Source organism: Rutidosis leptorrhynchoides, chromosome 2, assembly GCF_046630445.1.
Source record: "Rutidosis leptorrhynchoides isolate AG116_Rl617_1_P2 chromosome 2, CSIRO_AGI_Rlap_v1, whole genome shotgun sequence".
Classification (NCBI taxonomy): Eukaryota; Viridiplantae; Streptophyta; class Magnoliopsida; order Asterales; family Asteraceae; genus Rutidosis; species Rutidosis leptorrhynchoides.
Genome location: NC_092334.1, coordinates 47868726 through 47884543, shown reverse-complemented (window position 1 = coordinate 47884543; position 15818 = coordinate 47868726). Strand labels below are relative to the sequence as shown.

At 33.6% G+C, this 15818-nt stretch overlaps 2 protein-coding genes across 6 annotated transcripts; one reads left to right on the top strand and one right to left on the bottom strand.

Annotated features, from left to right (window-relative positions):
- The first annotated feature begins 319 nt into the window (after positions 1–319).
- Positions 320–1054, top strand: LOC139890832 (antimicrobial ginkbilobin-2-like protein). Its single transcript, XM_071873760.1, has one exon. The coding sequence runs from the start codon at positions 320–322 to the stop codon at positions 1052–1054; it is 735 nt and encodes a 244-aa protein (XP_071729861.1).
- Positions 1055–1363: 309 nt separating this feature from the next.
- On the bottom strand, positions 1364–9010 carry LOC139890831 (protein MALE DISCOVERER 2-like). Of its 5 annotated transcripts, none has more exons than XM_071873756.1 (14): positions 8745–9010; positions 7368–7924; positions 7114–7246; positions 6934–7005; positions 6611–6754; positions 6003–6146; positions 5604–5699; positions 5453–5502; positions 4692–5144; positions 3962–4152; positions 3738–3870; positions 3496–3650; positions 2730–2921; positions 1364–1891 (listed from the first exon to the last, which is right to left on the bottom strand). In XM_071873756.1, the coding sequence occupies exons 2-14, from the start codon at positions 7477–7479 to the stop codon at positions 1631–1633; spliced, it is 2136 nt and encodes a 711-aa protein (XP_071729857.1). In that variant the 5' UTR covers positions 7480–7924; positions 8745–9010; the 3' UTR covers positions 1364–1630. The 5 variants fall into 5 exon arrangements, with proteins under 5 accessions (XP_071729857.1, XP_071729858.1, XP_071729859.1 ...); XM_071873757.1 differs by having other exon boundaries at positions 4692–5147; positions 5453–5496; XM_071873758.1 differs by having other exon boundaries at positions 5453–5496.
- Positions 9011–15818: the final 6808 nt, after the last annotated feature.

Sequence of the window (15818 nt, the reverse complement as noted above, 5' to 3'; positions counted from 1 at the left end):
AAATCACCTGGCGTGTTTAATTAGTCGGCTCAATTTACGTACTTCGTATTTTTTTAATCGTCCATAGATAGGGTTCGGTCAAAATTTTGAAAATTATATATAAGCATTATTTTACATGTATTTTACTACTATATTTGATGTAATCAACAAGTAAATTAAATAAGATTGAAAGCTTCATCATTTGAAAATGTCATATCATCTGAACCATTGACATTGATTTGGTTCTTACTTTATCAGCTATATAAGAAGAAACATGCATTACCCTACAATGTATCATATTTACGATTTATACTGATCGATCTTCCTAGTTTTTAACAAGATGTCACCGTCAAACCGTACTTTTACTTTCATTGTTGTCGTTTTCCTGCTTCACTTTGTCCATACTGTTATCGCCGATGACCCGACGTACCTCATTTGTTCCGCTAATTCTGATAATTTTACCTCTTATAGTCCTTACGAACAAAACTTGAACAAACTCTTAGGTGAACTCAACTTCAAAACCTCTCAAAATGGCTTTTCAAATGGCTCTGTGGGCCAGTACCAAGCTCAAACATTCGGTCTTTCACTATGTCGTGGTGATGTATCACCTCAAGACTGTATGACTTGTATTGCTAATGCAAGTTCTGAAATACGCAAGCGTTGTCCAACCAACAAGGCTGCAACCATATGGTACGACCAGTGTCTATTGAGATATTCTGATACCAACTTCTCTGGCCAAATAGACAAAGAAGGTATGTTATACGCGTGGAACGTTAACAATGCAAGTGATCCAATGTCGTTTAACTCCGGAACCAAGAGACTATTGAATGGTTTGTCCAACATGGCTTACACCGACCCAAAAATGTTTGCGGCTGGGGTTATAGCCCTTGAAGGTTCACAAAAACTTTATGGGTTGGTTCAGTGCACAAGGGATCTATCAAGTGGTGATTGCAAGACTTGTTTGGACTTTACAATTAGTCAACTTCCAAGGTGTTGTGATGGAAAACAAGGTGGAAGAGTTATTAGTGGGAGTTGTAACATTAGATATGAGATCTATCCATTTTTAAGTATTTAAAAAAACATTCACTTATAAGTTTCTCATTGTACTTGTTCTCCATTCATTTCCATTCATTGTTATAAAAAGAATATTTATTATATATGCTACATTAATCAAATCCATCATTATTAATTTGCTAACGACAATCTTAAGAGCTGTTGTTAACACGCTTAAATGCATTGTACACAACGGTTATTTGTCACTTTCAAAATGACATTTATTAAATTATACAACACATTAAAGCGTGTTAACGAGTTAGCAAAATCCTTACATGTAACAAGCTTGATAATTCAACTTTTTCCAAAACCATTTCGCCCTAAATTTACCTTGAATCAAATACGTATGCATCATAAATCTTGAAATCGCGGTTCGAACAATATAAGTTTTACATGACAAACATTTCCGAGACGACATGGCAAACACAAACAAATTCTCAAACAATCAAAAAATGAATCAAATTGAACGCACACTGGACATAAACAACGTTATATACACTCTTTCTCATTCATCGATCTAACCACACTCCTCGAAATCTACAAGCATTCGCAATAAAAGGGAGTTGCGTATCTTTAATAGTTACTCGTATTATTTTAATTATGGTGCCTCTCCGGATAAGATCTCGAGCTCAGCCCACCAAAGCGGGGAGAGTCTAGGAATTGCTTGTTCTGGTGAAATACGAAGCACTTCCCTTAGCTTTGTAACCACTTCTTTCATCGTTAGTCTTTTTCGAGGATCCTGATGAATGCATTCTTCTATAACCTCACATATTACGTCAAGTTCGTGGTGCTTAAATGATTCTAATGTTGGGTCAACCATGTGACTGATGTTTCTTTTATCGTTCAAATATTGTGCAGCCTACACAAATATAGATATAGGTTATTAGTAAAACTAATACATAAAACGATATGACAATGATTTGAACCAGTGGCGGTACCAGGATTCTTTTTCACTGGGGGCAAAAAAAAAATTTAAAACCGTAGCAATTTTTTTGGGCAAAACATGGAGGTTTTGGGGCAAAAAATGGAGTTTTTTAGGCAAATTATGGAGGTTTTTGGGCAAAATTTGAAGGTTTGTGGTAAAAATTTGAAGGTTTTGGGGTAAAATTTAGAGATTTTTGGGCAAAATCGGAAGGTTTTGGGGCAAAATATGTAGGTTTTGGGGCAAAAAAAAAAAAATCCACCGGGGCAAAGTCGAAAAATCCAAAAAATTTACACTGAAAATTGCAAATCCACTGGGGGCGGCTGCCCCCGCTTGCCCCTAAATAAAACCGCCCGTGATTTGAACTCCAATCATATTTTAACCATATAATTGTAAGAATCAGCGCAGTCCTCTAAAACCAATTAGTGATGGGGCAGTCCTAATCTTATATGCATATATTTCTTTCTATTAGTTTCGGATGTGGGACTATTTTGCATCTCCTTAACTGATTATCTCCCTATTATCTCCCTTAACTGATTACCTCCAACAATGTGTGTGTGATAATATTTAACACACTAAAATGTACAATAAATTTTTTTTCTATGGAACAAATGGTATTTTGGGTCACTAACTTGTTTCGACCACCAAATTACCCTTTTCAACCCACGACCCCACCGCCTAATTTGTCATCTCTAACGAGCACATTTAATTAAAATGTAAAATCAATGGTAGAACTAGGAACTTTTAATATATTTTCTTTTTCTGAAGGTCTTACCCAATCTACAAGATGCCCTTGTTCATCAGAATAAGGAAGCTTGCCCGAAACGACTTCGAGCATTAGGATACCAAAACAATAGACGTTCGTCTCTGTATCAACGAGTGGTGGCAGTGCAGAATGCTCCGATTCAGAATCTGCTGATATCTTTGCTTTTGATATCAAATCTTTCCAGAAACACATCTCCGCAACCTACAAATTACGGGTTCAGTAAATGGGTTAAAATGGGTCAAGTCCAAAATGAGTAATTGTTAAAAGAGTCAACTGGAACGAAACACCTTTGCCCAAATTTCTAAACCATTAATTAACTTGTATGTTAGAATTAATGACAAACTAAAGGAAAAATACTTATCACAAAAATAATCTAATTCTTTGATAAAGCCGTTCAAGTTAATAAGTATCATCATTACAATATATAAGCATTAATTTCTTTATGTTCTTGTGTTTCACATTTCAATTTCGCGTTATACGTTTAAGTTTTCAATTTAGTTTTGCGTTTCGGTTTCGCGTTTCAATTTTCAGTTCCACGAAACGGAAATGCGAAACTAAAACGCAAAACTAAACTGAAAAAATCAAACGTATAATATGCGAAACACAAAAAGAACATAAAGAAAATAAAATTTTGATGTTAAATGTTTACCCTATACCTTGACCCATATTTATCTACTTTTTCGTTGACACGTTAGATAAAAACACTGCCGCATTCGACAGTCAGAAACAAATGTACGAATATGACAACTAATCAACGCTGGAAAAAACATCTTACTTTGGGCGCATAATCGTCGGTCAAACGTATCACTGTTGAAGTCAGATTGGTATGCGGTACGGGAGGATTTAACTCGTGCATGTACTCAAGACAATACGCTATTCCCATTATAATTCTCATCCTCGAACTCCAATCAAGATGTTCAAGTTCTTTAACTGTTATAATTGTTTTATTTCATCATAAGCAAATATAAACCACACTTTCATTTAAAGATTAAAGATATATAAGAAGTGAGTAATCACCGTGTATGTGTTCCGAGAGTGAGCCATTAGGAGCATATTCAAACACCATCATCCTAGCAAACGGTTCGTCCTCTTCACAATAACCGAGAAGATTAACAAAGTTTTTGTGATTAACCCGTGACAACGCATCAATCTATAAAACACCTTGCAAGAATATATACGTTAGCTATAACTTATATGTGTATTGTGAAAGATAGATTAATAATCCCCGGAAATGAACAAACCTTCTTACGGAAACTTAGTTCTGCACGCTTTGACCAATCTTTGAGACTGAGAATGGAAGTTGACACCACACCGATCTCAACCCCGCTAGATAACGTTCCTTTGTATACTGTATAAGCTTCGGTTGTCTCAATAATATTGCTGAAATCCTCACATGCTGTTTCTAGCTCGGTTCGGTTTAGCTTTGGAACACCTGTGGACGATAAGTGGCGTGAATACAGGATTTTTAATCAAGATATTCTGTACAAAACATTGTTTTTAGCTTATCTTAGATGTAGGATTTCCAATGGTGGACTCGGTTTCAAAGATAAACGACGCTAAAGGTCCCAACTTTACCAAACTTCATAGATAAATGACGCAAAAGGTCCCAATTTTTCCAAACTTCGGAGATAAATGACACAAAAGGTCCCAACTTTACCAAACTTCTCATTGTGGGTACTAACCTTTTTTCATCACTTTTAAGTATCCAAGATTATCTAAACCACCAAAAAGAGATTTTTTTTCTACCTTTTAAAACATCAAGACAACAAAAAATGCCTCTTGAATAACTCTGTATTACATTTTTTTTTATGTTCTTTTACCTTTTAAAACATCTTAATACCAAATAAAAACAAAGATAACTTCATTTTAACATAATAAACGATAATAGATTAAATCTATCTATGTGGACATTACTGGTAAAAAATCTAACACAAATCCATACTTTTAACAATGTTTCAAGAAAAGAATTACCAGTAACAAAAGCTTTTTGCAATTGTCCACTGATACCAGACCTCCAAGGACCTATGGTCTTAACCGCACGACTTCGACACACGCACCAGAGAGCTACAGCGATTATTATCAGCAAAAGTATGCAAAAAGATATTATAAACCAAATCTTCCATTTATCTGAATCACTTTCTTCAAATTGGCCATCACTTTTACTTTCTGGATTCTGATTTGTTGCTGAAGTCGGGTTTTTCGGAGTATCTTGAATGACGGCAATTGGAGGTGGCGGCGGTGGATTTTGTTCTTTCTTGTCCTTGGGTACAGCGGGAAACGATCCGCTGCTTCTACTAGTTGGGAGAGATATGATCTTCGGTGGGCCCATCCCGTTATTAGGAGAAGGTGCGGCTGCTAGGTTTTGAGACTCTTCAGCTAGCTTTCGACGTACAATGTTCTCGACTAGTTCTGGTTCTGGTTCACCTACTGGTTTACACAGGGAAAATGAAGAATGAGAAGTAAAAAGGAATATTCTTTACAGGCTGAAATGTGAGAGTGAAAGGTCTACTCAGAATTTGGATCGACCTGAGACACTTGCACTTAAATGTGCTAAAAAAATTAAACAAAGAAGACACGGGGTTACTATATTAATATAGTTCTTTGAATAATGTGATTTACAGGGTTGTATGCACCAAAGTTGCGCTTTGAGCAATTTTCAACCCACTAAGAAATTCAACCCAAATAACTCATTTATTTTCTAACAAATCAAGTGATGCGTTTTTTCTACTTACATTTTTCCCAGATGGCGCAATCATTCAAGGAGTTCTTGTAATTCCTGAAACTTATTTAAGAAAGAACACACATGAGTATATTTATATTTATATACTTGATATAATATAAAAGAAGCGTGATTTTTTAAATCTATTTGACATTCTTACTTACAGTTGGAATGGATTGAGGTATCTGTGAACTAATTCTTTCAGCTGTATCAGAAAAGAATCGGCTTTCTTTTGAAGATTTGAACCTCCCTGCATTACACTGTCAATAATACTACACAATAAGTATAGAAACGTGCTTAAAACTGTAATTGGTGATTGTTGCTTAAAAGTGTGTGCAATTGATTCAAAGGAAGTGTTTGGATGTTTCATTAAGTGATTATATGAATATTTAAACGTGAACGTGGCAACTTCTGACATTTCTATCTAATGCAACACTTTTAATTTGTGATATTATCAAATTTTTAGTCTTCAATACCACAAGATTACTTCCAAAAAGTGCATGCAAACACCCCCAAGTAAAAATTGGAAATTGTAGTTACTATTATCATGAGTAGTGTCTTACCATCGTCCAAACTTCCTATTTAGACAACCAATCCCATTGGCAACAAGGGCTAAAAGGTTTTCATCGTATTGCATTTCATATAGAAAGTTGAGAGTCCTGACTTCAATGGGAATCAATCCTTCAAAATTGTTGTTACAGAGCAACCTATATTACACAACTACCATAGTTCAGATATTCATGTAACCAATGTTAACACATTTTTAAAAAAATTATTCACACAGCATTCTCTAACAAAGAATCTATAAGAATCAATAAAAAAGTTCTCGCCAAACTAAATTGTATAACGAAAAGTTAACTAGTGCTAGTTCAAGTTTTATTTTATTATATAGAAAAAAGGTTAAACTTTATGGTTTGATAGCCGGTTCTACTATACGAAACGTTATTGATACTCCAAATCTGATCATTACGACCCCAAACAAAAAAAAATCATATCACAATCCATTTACCACTAAAAACTAACTATAGAGATATGACCTTACATGCACATCAAGCACACATTAAGTTTAATAAGTAATGTTTTAGGTTGAGAACTTAGGAAATACAAGTTTGAGACTAAAAAGTCAAAGATGAAGACTCAGAGAATAAAGGGACTAACTTATTCCACTTACAACCGTTTTAATGAATGCATCCTTCCTAGCTCCGATGGAATTTGTCCACTGAAGTTATTATCCCGCAAATCTAGTAATTCCAACATCGTAAGTTTGCCAAGCTCTTCCGGAATAACCCCACGAAACTTATTCTGCGAGAGGACACTAGTAACACAAATAAACAAAACAAGATTAAGAAAAAAATATACAAAAGCTTATTCATTGTAAAGTTATTTGGCACATCGAACATAAATGCCTCAAAAGATTAACTTTTTCTTATTTAACATCTAATAACATGTTGGTTATAATATAAACTACAAAATACAAAATAAAAGAGCACTCACAGACGTCTCAAATGTGTGAGGTTCGCTATCTCAGGTGCCAAAACTCCTTCCAAAGATAACCCGCTGAGATTCCTTTAAAGAAAACACAAAAAAATAAATAAATCAAAACACGTAATTATTCAACACGTCCGCAATATCCACCATAAGCACAAAATGAACAAAAAAGAGTGACGAACTTACAGCATGTGAACATTACCATCAACACAATGCACAAAAGACCACGAACATGGATCACTGTCATCGGGATTCCAACTTGCGAATGCGCCACGTGGATCATGAGATACTCCTACCCGAAAATCCAACAAGGCCAAACCTAGATTCCAATAACAAAAAACCAACTAAAACGCTTAAAAACTACTCCACAAATTAATTGGACATTATATACAAATCCCTACCAATTAAATAAACAATTTTGTACAATAAAGTAAACTTACCCTCGGGGTTAAGTGAAGAACATCCTTGAATTAGAATTAGAACAAGAATCAAAAGCGAGAAACGAGATAAACTGAATTTATATGTTGTCCATCTATCCCCCATTGCGCGCATAGGCAGCAATGGTTTCTGCAAACAGCCAGTGCTCTGTGTATAATAAGCCAAACAAGTTTGCCAGCTTTATATGCACATCTACGTCTCCTTGAATATCCGTTACACAGGCGCCTCGAGGAGTCACTCAACCCACACAAACAAACAAAAATCTTTCTTTTTTTTTTTTTTTTTTTTTTTTGAGATATAACAAATCACTAATAAGAAAAAAGTAACCAAATGTAACCTATTCAACAAACAAACAAAGCTCTCACTCTCTATACATAACTATTTTAACAAACACCCCTCTTCAACATAATGATCAAATTTGGGCCCTCATTTATAGGTTTATGAATTTTTAGTTGTTTTTTTTTCGTTTTATTGTTTTTTAATTTTGTTGTAGCACCTCCTTCTGTAGCATTTGACATCACCCAACAAAAATTGCAATCTTCAACAATTCAACCCGAAACTGAAAAGCAAAAGAAAACCACATGTTTTAAAGAGATATCAGAAACCCAACAACAATTTTTTAGTATCAAACAATAAAGAAACAAAAAAAGAATATCATCAACAACAAGCAATCCATCCAAAAGTAAAAGGATATTAGATTTTTATAAAGGGCGATTCTCCCTATCTAATATATGCTACAATAAGATTCGCTACCAAACTTTCACTTTTTAAATAATGTATACAAGTATTCGAGTCTCTGGCTGTTAAGAATTCTTACTTACAATGTACCATATAAATATAATTTATTTATAACTATTAATTATAAAACAGGTAAAAGGGTAGAAGGTTTTCCCGTTCGGGCTACCCGAGAAGGCGAGTAATCCGACCCCATAGTCTGATATACGAACCCAGCGGGATTACTCCATGGCTGTTTCCAACTCATCCCTGACCACCACTAAATATTCGTCCTAGACAGTATTCGAACCTGAGACCTCTTGCAAGGAACTCAGGCCCGAACCACTGGGCTATCTTGTGATGGTTCTTACTAACCAAGGATTCTTACTTACAATGTACTATATGATCATAATTAGTATACATGCCAACTTCTTCATTAAATAATCATTTCTATATAGCAGAGTACTACTAATAACTTGATACAACCAAATCTTGACATCTAATTTAAGCTTGAAAACTAAAATCGTTGACTTTTAAAGTCAATTCCTTTTTTCAACAAATCAAACAGCACACAACAACAACAACATTGCCATTGCCATCAATCAATATAACAAACAAAAAAAATGGGAAAAGGGTTTTGAAAGAAAGAAAAAAAAAAAACATACCAAGAAGCAGATGATGATTGGAGAATTGAAGTGTAAAGTCGATTGATTTGGATGACGAATAAAATGTACCACCATGGAAATAGAAATGGATTAATTAAATAATAAGAAAAATTATTTAATAGTAATTGATAAAATAATAATTGTAAAATCTTGAATGGGGGAATTAGGGTTTGATGATGCCGTGAGAGGGGGAGGACAAGGAAGGCATCGATTGGGGAATTAGGGCTTGTCCAGCAGAGATTTTGGATAACTAACAAAACACCCGCCCTTTCTAACCGATACATCCAAGTGGAATCCACGTTCTTCAATTTCACCCCCTTTTAATAATATTTGTTTATTTGTTTATGTTTTTTATTTATTGTTACGTTATTGTTATTACTTTACTATATTATATCTATATCTATATACCTAAAAGGCATACTCAAAATGAATAGCAAACCTCACAAGTTTCACAAACTACCCCAATATTTTACTTACTTACATTTTAACCCCAAAATATATAATCGTTAACTTTATGGTTTTTATAAACTTACCACAAACTTTTAACATTTTATACTTTAACCATTAAACTTCTCATTCATTATAAATCGACCACATACTTTATATACTACCTAATAGACAAAAACGATTAATAATCACCAGGGGCGCTTTCGTCCTTTCACTTTTTTCCCCCTTTTCCACTTTTTTTTTTTTAAAAAAGGCCCCATAGTTTGTTCAAGTATTAAAATCGACCCCCCAAACAGGGGGTATAGTGTCAAATACTCATTTTCATAAAAAAAAATTAAATAAACTCCACCCAAATATTCAACGGGCCATATCTTCTAGCTCGCAACGAGTTAAATTTTTCTGACACCATCGTTAAACTCGAAATAATTTTAGGAGCACACTGTCACTAACTATACGCAATACAGAGGCTTTTTAAAAAACGCTAAATATTTGAGGTACTTTTCATACACGTCGATTTTGCGTTAAATTTTTAAAACTCGACAATTCCATAGTGAAACGCGGAGATGTGCATATATTGTTAATTTAAAATAACATTTAAATCTTTCACGGATTATACCTTTTAGTTCGACTCGAGTTGCACTTCAACGATATCATCGTTAGCCACGAAATAATTTTACAAACTAAACGCAATATAATACATTGAAAACCGAACCCCGGCGCGAAGCGAGGGTTCGAACACTAATTAAGATAATGGAGCACATTATTCAAATATTTAAATAATCAATCATGGTCCTCTTTGATCTGTTATAAAAAATGGTACTGTAAGAATTTTAATATTCAATGCAACGACAAGCTAATGAGATACGGAGTATCATATAGATATGGGATATGAATGCACTATATTCTTTTATAATATATTTACATTTTATATTTAAAACATATATTTTCATGTAAATGGATGCAAAATTTCACGTTCAAGTTATTTAGATATGACAAATGCATTTACTCATTTATACTTGACCTAATCAGGTTATTCAATAATTATTTCTGACATTTTTCTTGAATATCTCAAGATGTTTTTCTAGTTATTATTATTATACCTTGTCCTAAATAAAAATAAAGGACTAAAGTGCATACAACAATAACAAAACATGTATGACATGTGATATAGAGAAGTGAGATGTAGGTTTTTTTTATTCAATAATAAAAAGTAGTGATTTTTGGGGTAAAACAATCCAAGAGTAGAAAAAGTCCTTTTTTATATATGTAAACAAAAATGTAGGTAAAAAGTAAGGAGTAAAACTATGAGGTATATATATATATATATATATATATTATATTGTGTGTTTTTTGTCTGGAAACAATTATATGCGACGGGGGAGTAACACACAAATAGTAGTGATGACAATTAACATCCAATTCGATGGATATCCATCTGATCCGATTCGCTTAAAGCGGATATGAATCAGGGGCGACTTTATGTGAGAACCCGTGGTGTCCTGTGACACCACTAGTTTTTTGAAATTTATTACAAAATATTTTTTTTTACAGGATACTACTAAATATAATAATGAGATCTCATAAAATTTTAGAGATTATAATTAAATAGTTTAAACTAGAAAAGTATTTGAAATTAGCTCACTTTTTTATATTATACTACGTGCAATTAAATAAATTAAATATAAAAATAAATCTTTAGCCGAATAGGCAATAGCCCTTATCCCTTGACCAATTCACTAATAATTTCTTTAAAAGATCAGCAACAAATATCTAATTAGCGAATAGTGACCTTCATTAGATCATTTAGTCATTCGTATCCTTCGATCTTTTAGTCTCCGTTCAACATTATCAATCATCCTTTGGATTATGCAGTCTGCCTCAATCAATTTATCCATACATAATATGTGGTAGCCTGGTAATTAATGATCTATTATTAGGTTTTTTTCATTATTTATTTATTTTATAAATGACTTGAATTCTATAAAATAATTGGGTATGAATCCCTGTAATATCCATGTAATTCTTATTCTTATTGTGTTTATACATCAATTTTGTATAGGTTGAGTTAGCGAATTGGATTTGTACTTTTGTGTCCTTAGCAATTAGCATTATAGTCAGTGGCGATTTTCACTTTTATGTTACATTGTCCAGAAGTTGAAAACATGTTTTATAAAAAATTTCAAGAAAATAAGATCATAAAATTTCGAAATTGAATAAAGGTATACATCCTTACATGTTTAGCTTTCATACAGTAAGCTAAATTATCGTTATAGCTAGTTTTTTTATTTTAAGTTAATGATTATAAATTTGATTGTGGTTTTGAAATTTGACAGCTATTGTTAACATGTTAAGATACTTCAAAAAGTCTGGAGAATTTAGGAATTCTACTAGTGCTTCGGTAAACACTGTTGAAGAACAACCCTATGTCCAGGAGAGAGTACTTGAAGAAGATGAACATCAAGTCCCTTTCATAAAGTATACAAGATTTGATTTGAATGAACTTCCGACTGATCCAGGAGAACGTCTGAGCATGGAACACTACCACCCAAGTCAACGAGATGAAATTAGAAGAACATACTTGCTAAAAGGTCTTTGTCAACGGCGAAATCATCCTTTTCTGCAAAGAGAAATTGGAGGTAAATGCCGTAAGTTTATTTCATTATGGTTTGATGATCACAAATATTGGTTGGAGTATAGCATAAAGAAAGAAGCGGTCTTTTGCTTGTGTTGTTATCTATTGAATCTAAGATAAAAGCTCAAGAGGGAGCGGATACTTATGTTAAAGGTGGATTTCAGGCATGGAATAAGAAAGAACGCTTAGATGTACATAGTGATAGCAAGCCACATAATATAGCTTTCGAAAAATGTCAAAGTTTGATGAACCATAAATAGTCCATCACTACAACTTTTTTTAAGCAAAATTATGCGAACAATAAAAATTACCATATTTGGCTAACTACTTCCGTTGATTGTGTGAGATTCTTATTGCAACAAGCTTTCCGTGGCCATAATGAAAAGGAAGATTCAATTAATAAAGATAACTTTTGTGAATTACTACATTGGTTAGAGGTTCAATATGAAAAAATAGGTCATGTTGTGTTAAAGAAAGCACCAAAGAATTCACAAATGAAGTGTAGCTCTATATAAAAATATATTGTACGTGCTACTGCAGTATAGGTTGAGAAGGCTATTTCAAAAGAGATTGGAAATGAGTTCTTTGTCATTTTAGTAGACGAATCCTGTGATGTACTTTGTGAAGAGCAAATGTCATTGATTTTGCGATTTGTAAATAATGAAGGGGTTGTTGTGGAGAGGTTTATTGGGATTAAACAAGTTAGTGATACTTCATCTTTGACACTAAAGTCATCCATTTATTCAATGTTGTTAAGACAAGGGTTGAGTCCATGTAGTATCTGGGGGAAAGGTTACGATGGAGCTAGTAACATTAGCGGCGCCTTCAATGGTTTGAATACCTTGATCATGAAAGAATCTCAATCTACACATTTTATTCATTTTTTTTTTTTTTTGCACACTAAAGTCAATTGGCACTCGTGTTTGTTGCAAAAAATCATTGTTCAATAAATGATTTCTTTGAGCGAATTTCTGGATTGCTTAACATGATTGGCTCCTCGTATAAGCGTCGAGACAGACTTAGAAAAAAGCAAGCAACATACACTGTGGAGGCATTGGCTCGGATACGTTTTAATATAAAGTTAATTCTACATGTGACATTATATGCATATAGTTATATAGGAGTATAGGAAAGTATCAATTTTGTTTGTAGTAGTATTTTTGTCTTGTAGTGGTATAGGTTTATAAGACAATAGCAATTTTGTTTGTATTGTAGTATTTTTGTTGTTCTAATAATATATGTCTTTGTTACTTACATTAGCAATTTACATATTCATCATTTTAATTCCCGCGGCTTCTGCATTAGAAGCTTACAATTTATATATTCATCATTCTAACCATTTAAGTTAACCTTCTACATTTAAGTTAACCTTCTGACATTTGGGTTCACCTTGTACACATTTACAATTTACATTGATAAAAGTTTTTTTCCCTTTAAAAAACAGTAGCATTCTAGCAATTTACTTTATTGATTATGTTTATTGTAAAATACAGTAGTCAATAGCAATTACAGTACCAATTTTTTGTTTATATTTTGTTTAAAACAGGTGAACTTGGTACCGGTCGAAATCAAGAAGTAGGAGTTAAACGTCTGTGTGATACTCGTCGGGGTTCTCACTATGGTTCACTTCTAAACATATTGACTATATATTCTTCTATTTGTGAAGTACTTAAGGACATCAGTGCAGTTGGTAATTGTCAAGATCAAAGAGCAGAAGCATGTCGCCTTTTGAGAAAATTACTAAAGTTTGATTTTGTTTTTTGGCTACACTTAATGGTTGATGTCTTGGAGATCACAAATGATTTGAACACAACATTACAAATAAAAGATCAAGATATTGTAAACACAATGCATCAAGTGAGGGGCTCTAAGACAAGACTTCAATGTATGAGAGAAAATGGATGGGAACTACTTTTAAGGAATACACAACAACAACAACAAAACCCAATACAACATGAGTGGTGTATGGGGGATGTGAGATGTAGGTAATCCTTCCCGAAGAGGAACCGGAAGAAGAGTCGGAACCGGAGGAAGAATCGGAACCGGAAGAAGAATCGGAACTGGAAGAATAAATAGAACCAGTGGGGGAAATAATAAAACGGTTAAGTAGAAGAAAATCCTCAACCAACCGACCAAAGTTAATTATGGTCAATGGTGTTTCCGCCAAGGAAGCAAAGTATTGGGAGGATTACCAATTCTCCGATGAATCGGATCCCGACAAGGATTCCGATGATGTTATAGAAATTACCCCAACACTCCAGCCTGTAAAGCAGATTGAACGCGTAAAGTCGAGCTGTAAAGTGTTTTCGGGGTTGGTGAACAGTGCGCTCAGCGCACCCCAAATAGTGCGCTCGGCGCACTCCACTTTCGGTGTAGATTATTCCCTTTTTAAAACCATGTCCAGCCTCATTCAAAAGACACCACTACACAGTCATTTTCAGAGGCAGAGGTTACGATTCAAGGTGATCCTTGGAGTAATCCAGGATTACCTAATCCATCATTTCAATCCGGAATCAAAAAAAATCAGGATCATCATCCAAGATTGCTTCAAGAGGTCGATTCTTGTTAGTTCAATGAATTCTATCTTTGTTTCCAGTTTGTTATTGTATTTAAATATGATTGTTAGCTAGTTCTTTTTATGTTTGTCTAGATTAATAATCGAGATGTTGATTGTTTACCTTTGTTGATTGATTGTTCTTATGCATGATAGTTTGATGTTTGAATACAAGAACCATTCTTGTTAAGTTTAATCTTTTCGATTTAATTAGTCAGTATACTTGTTCAACTAAGAAACACCATCTTGTTGATTTAGTATATTGATTTGCACCTAGTGACAAGTGTTTGCCTGTCTTTTACCAAAAGGGGTAAGTTGCGTTCAAACGATTAATCTATATAGAAATGTAAGAACGACTCTTGTAGATACTTTCGGATAGCTTAATTGATATGTGTAGTTGTCTAGGAGAACGATCAATTCCCTAGAATCTGTTATACATATTTTCATTATTTAATTCCATATAACTAATAGGTATTAGTAATTTGCCTTATCTAGTGACGTTTATAAGGATCCTATTGCTACATTAAATTGATTACTTGGGTAAATTGGGCATTTAACCGGACCAAGAGAATGAACTAAGTTAAACCATTAGTTGACATAGGAGTGGATCATGATCAACACATCATTGGCATGATCATCATTCAAGTCTTTAGGCTAGTTGAATTAATTGATTACAAATAGGAGGTCTTAGATGACAAGAACATCACTTGCGTCGTGTAATCCCGTTTGAGTGTTTGCACAAGGCTACTCTTGGTAAACCAATTAATTAGTTCTCGTACGTAGTCAATCAATCCAGTCTTAATCCTAAAACAATAATCAACATTCGAGGTTAAAAAGTCTAGACGAGCATATTTGTTTAATTTGATATAAAGACTATCTTTTCATTTTTATAAATCTAAAATACCAAAAATATTGTCTTTTAAACTTATTCCTTTATTGATTTGCACATCGTTAAAGGGCAACCCAATATCTTGTATTTGTTTGATTTCATTTTATCTAGTTAAATCTCAATTTAGTTTATACAATCTTAACTTGCACATATAACTGTCCTTGGAACGATACACGGATTTTACCATTATCTATACTACTACACGATCGGGTACACTGCCCGTTAGTGTGTGTAATCTTTAAAACCGGTATTTTCCATACAACAATTCATATACCACGTTTCACACATCACTTTCCACCTTCTTTTTTTTCTTTTCAAAAAAATCCCCCCACTTTGTTCAACAATTAAAATCGACCCCCCTGAGTGTGTCACATAACCATTTTCCTAAAAAATCATAAATAAACTCCACCCAATTCAACGAGTCATATCTTCTTGCTCGCAACGAGTTAAATTTTTCCGATACCATAGTTAAACTCGAAATAATTTTAGGAACACAATGTCACTAACTATACGCAAAACGGACGCTTTTTAGAAAACGCTAAATATTTGAGG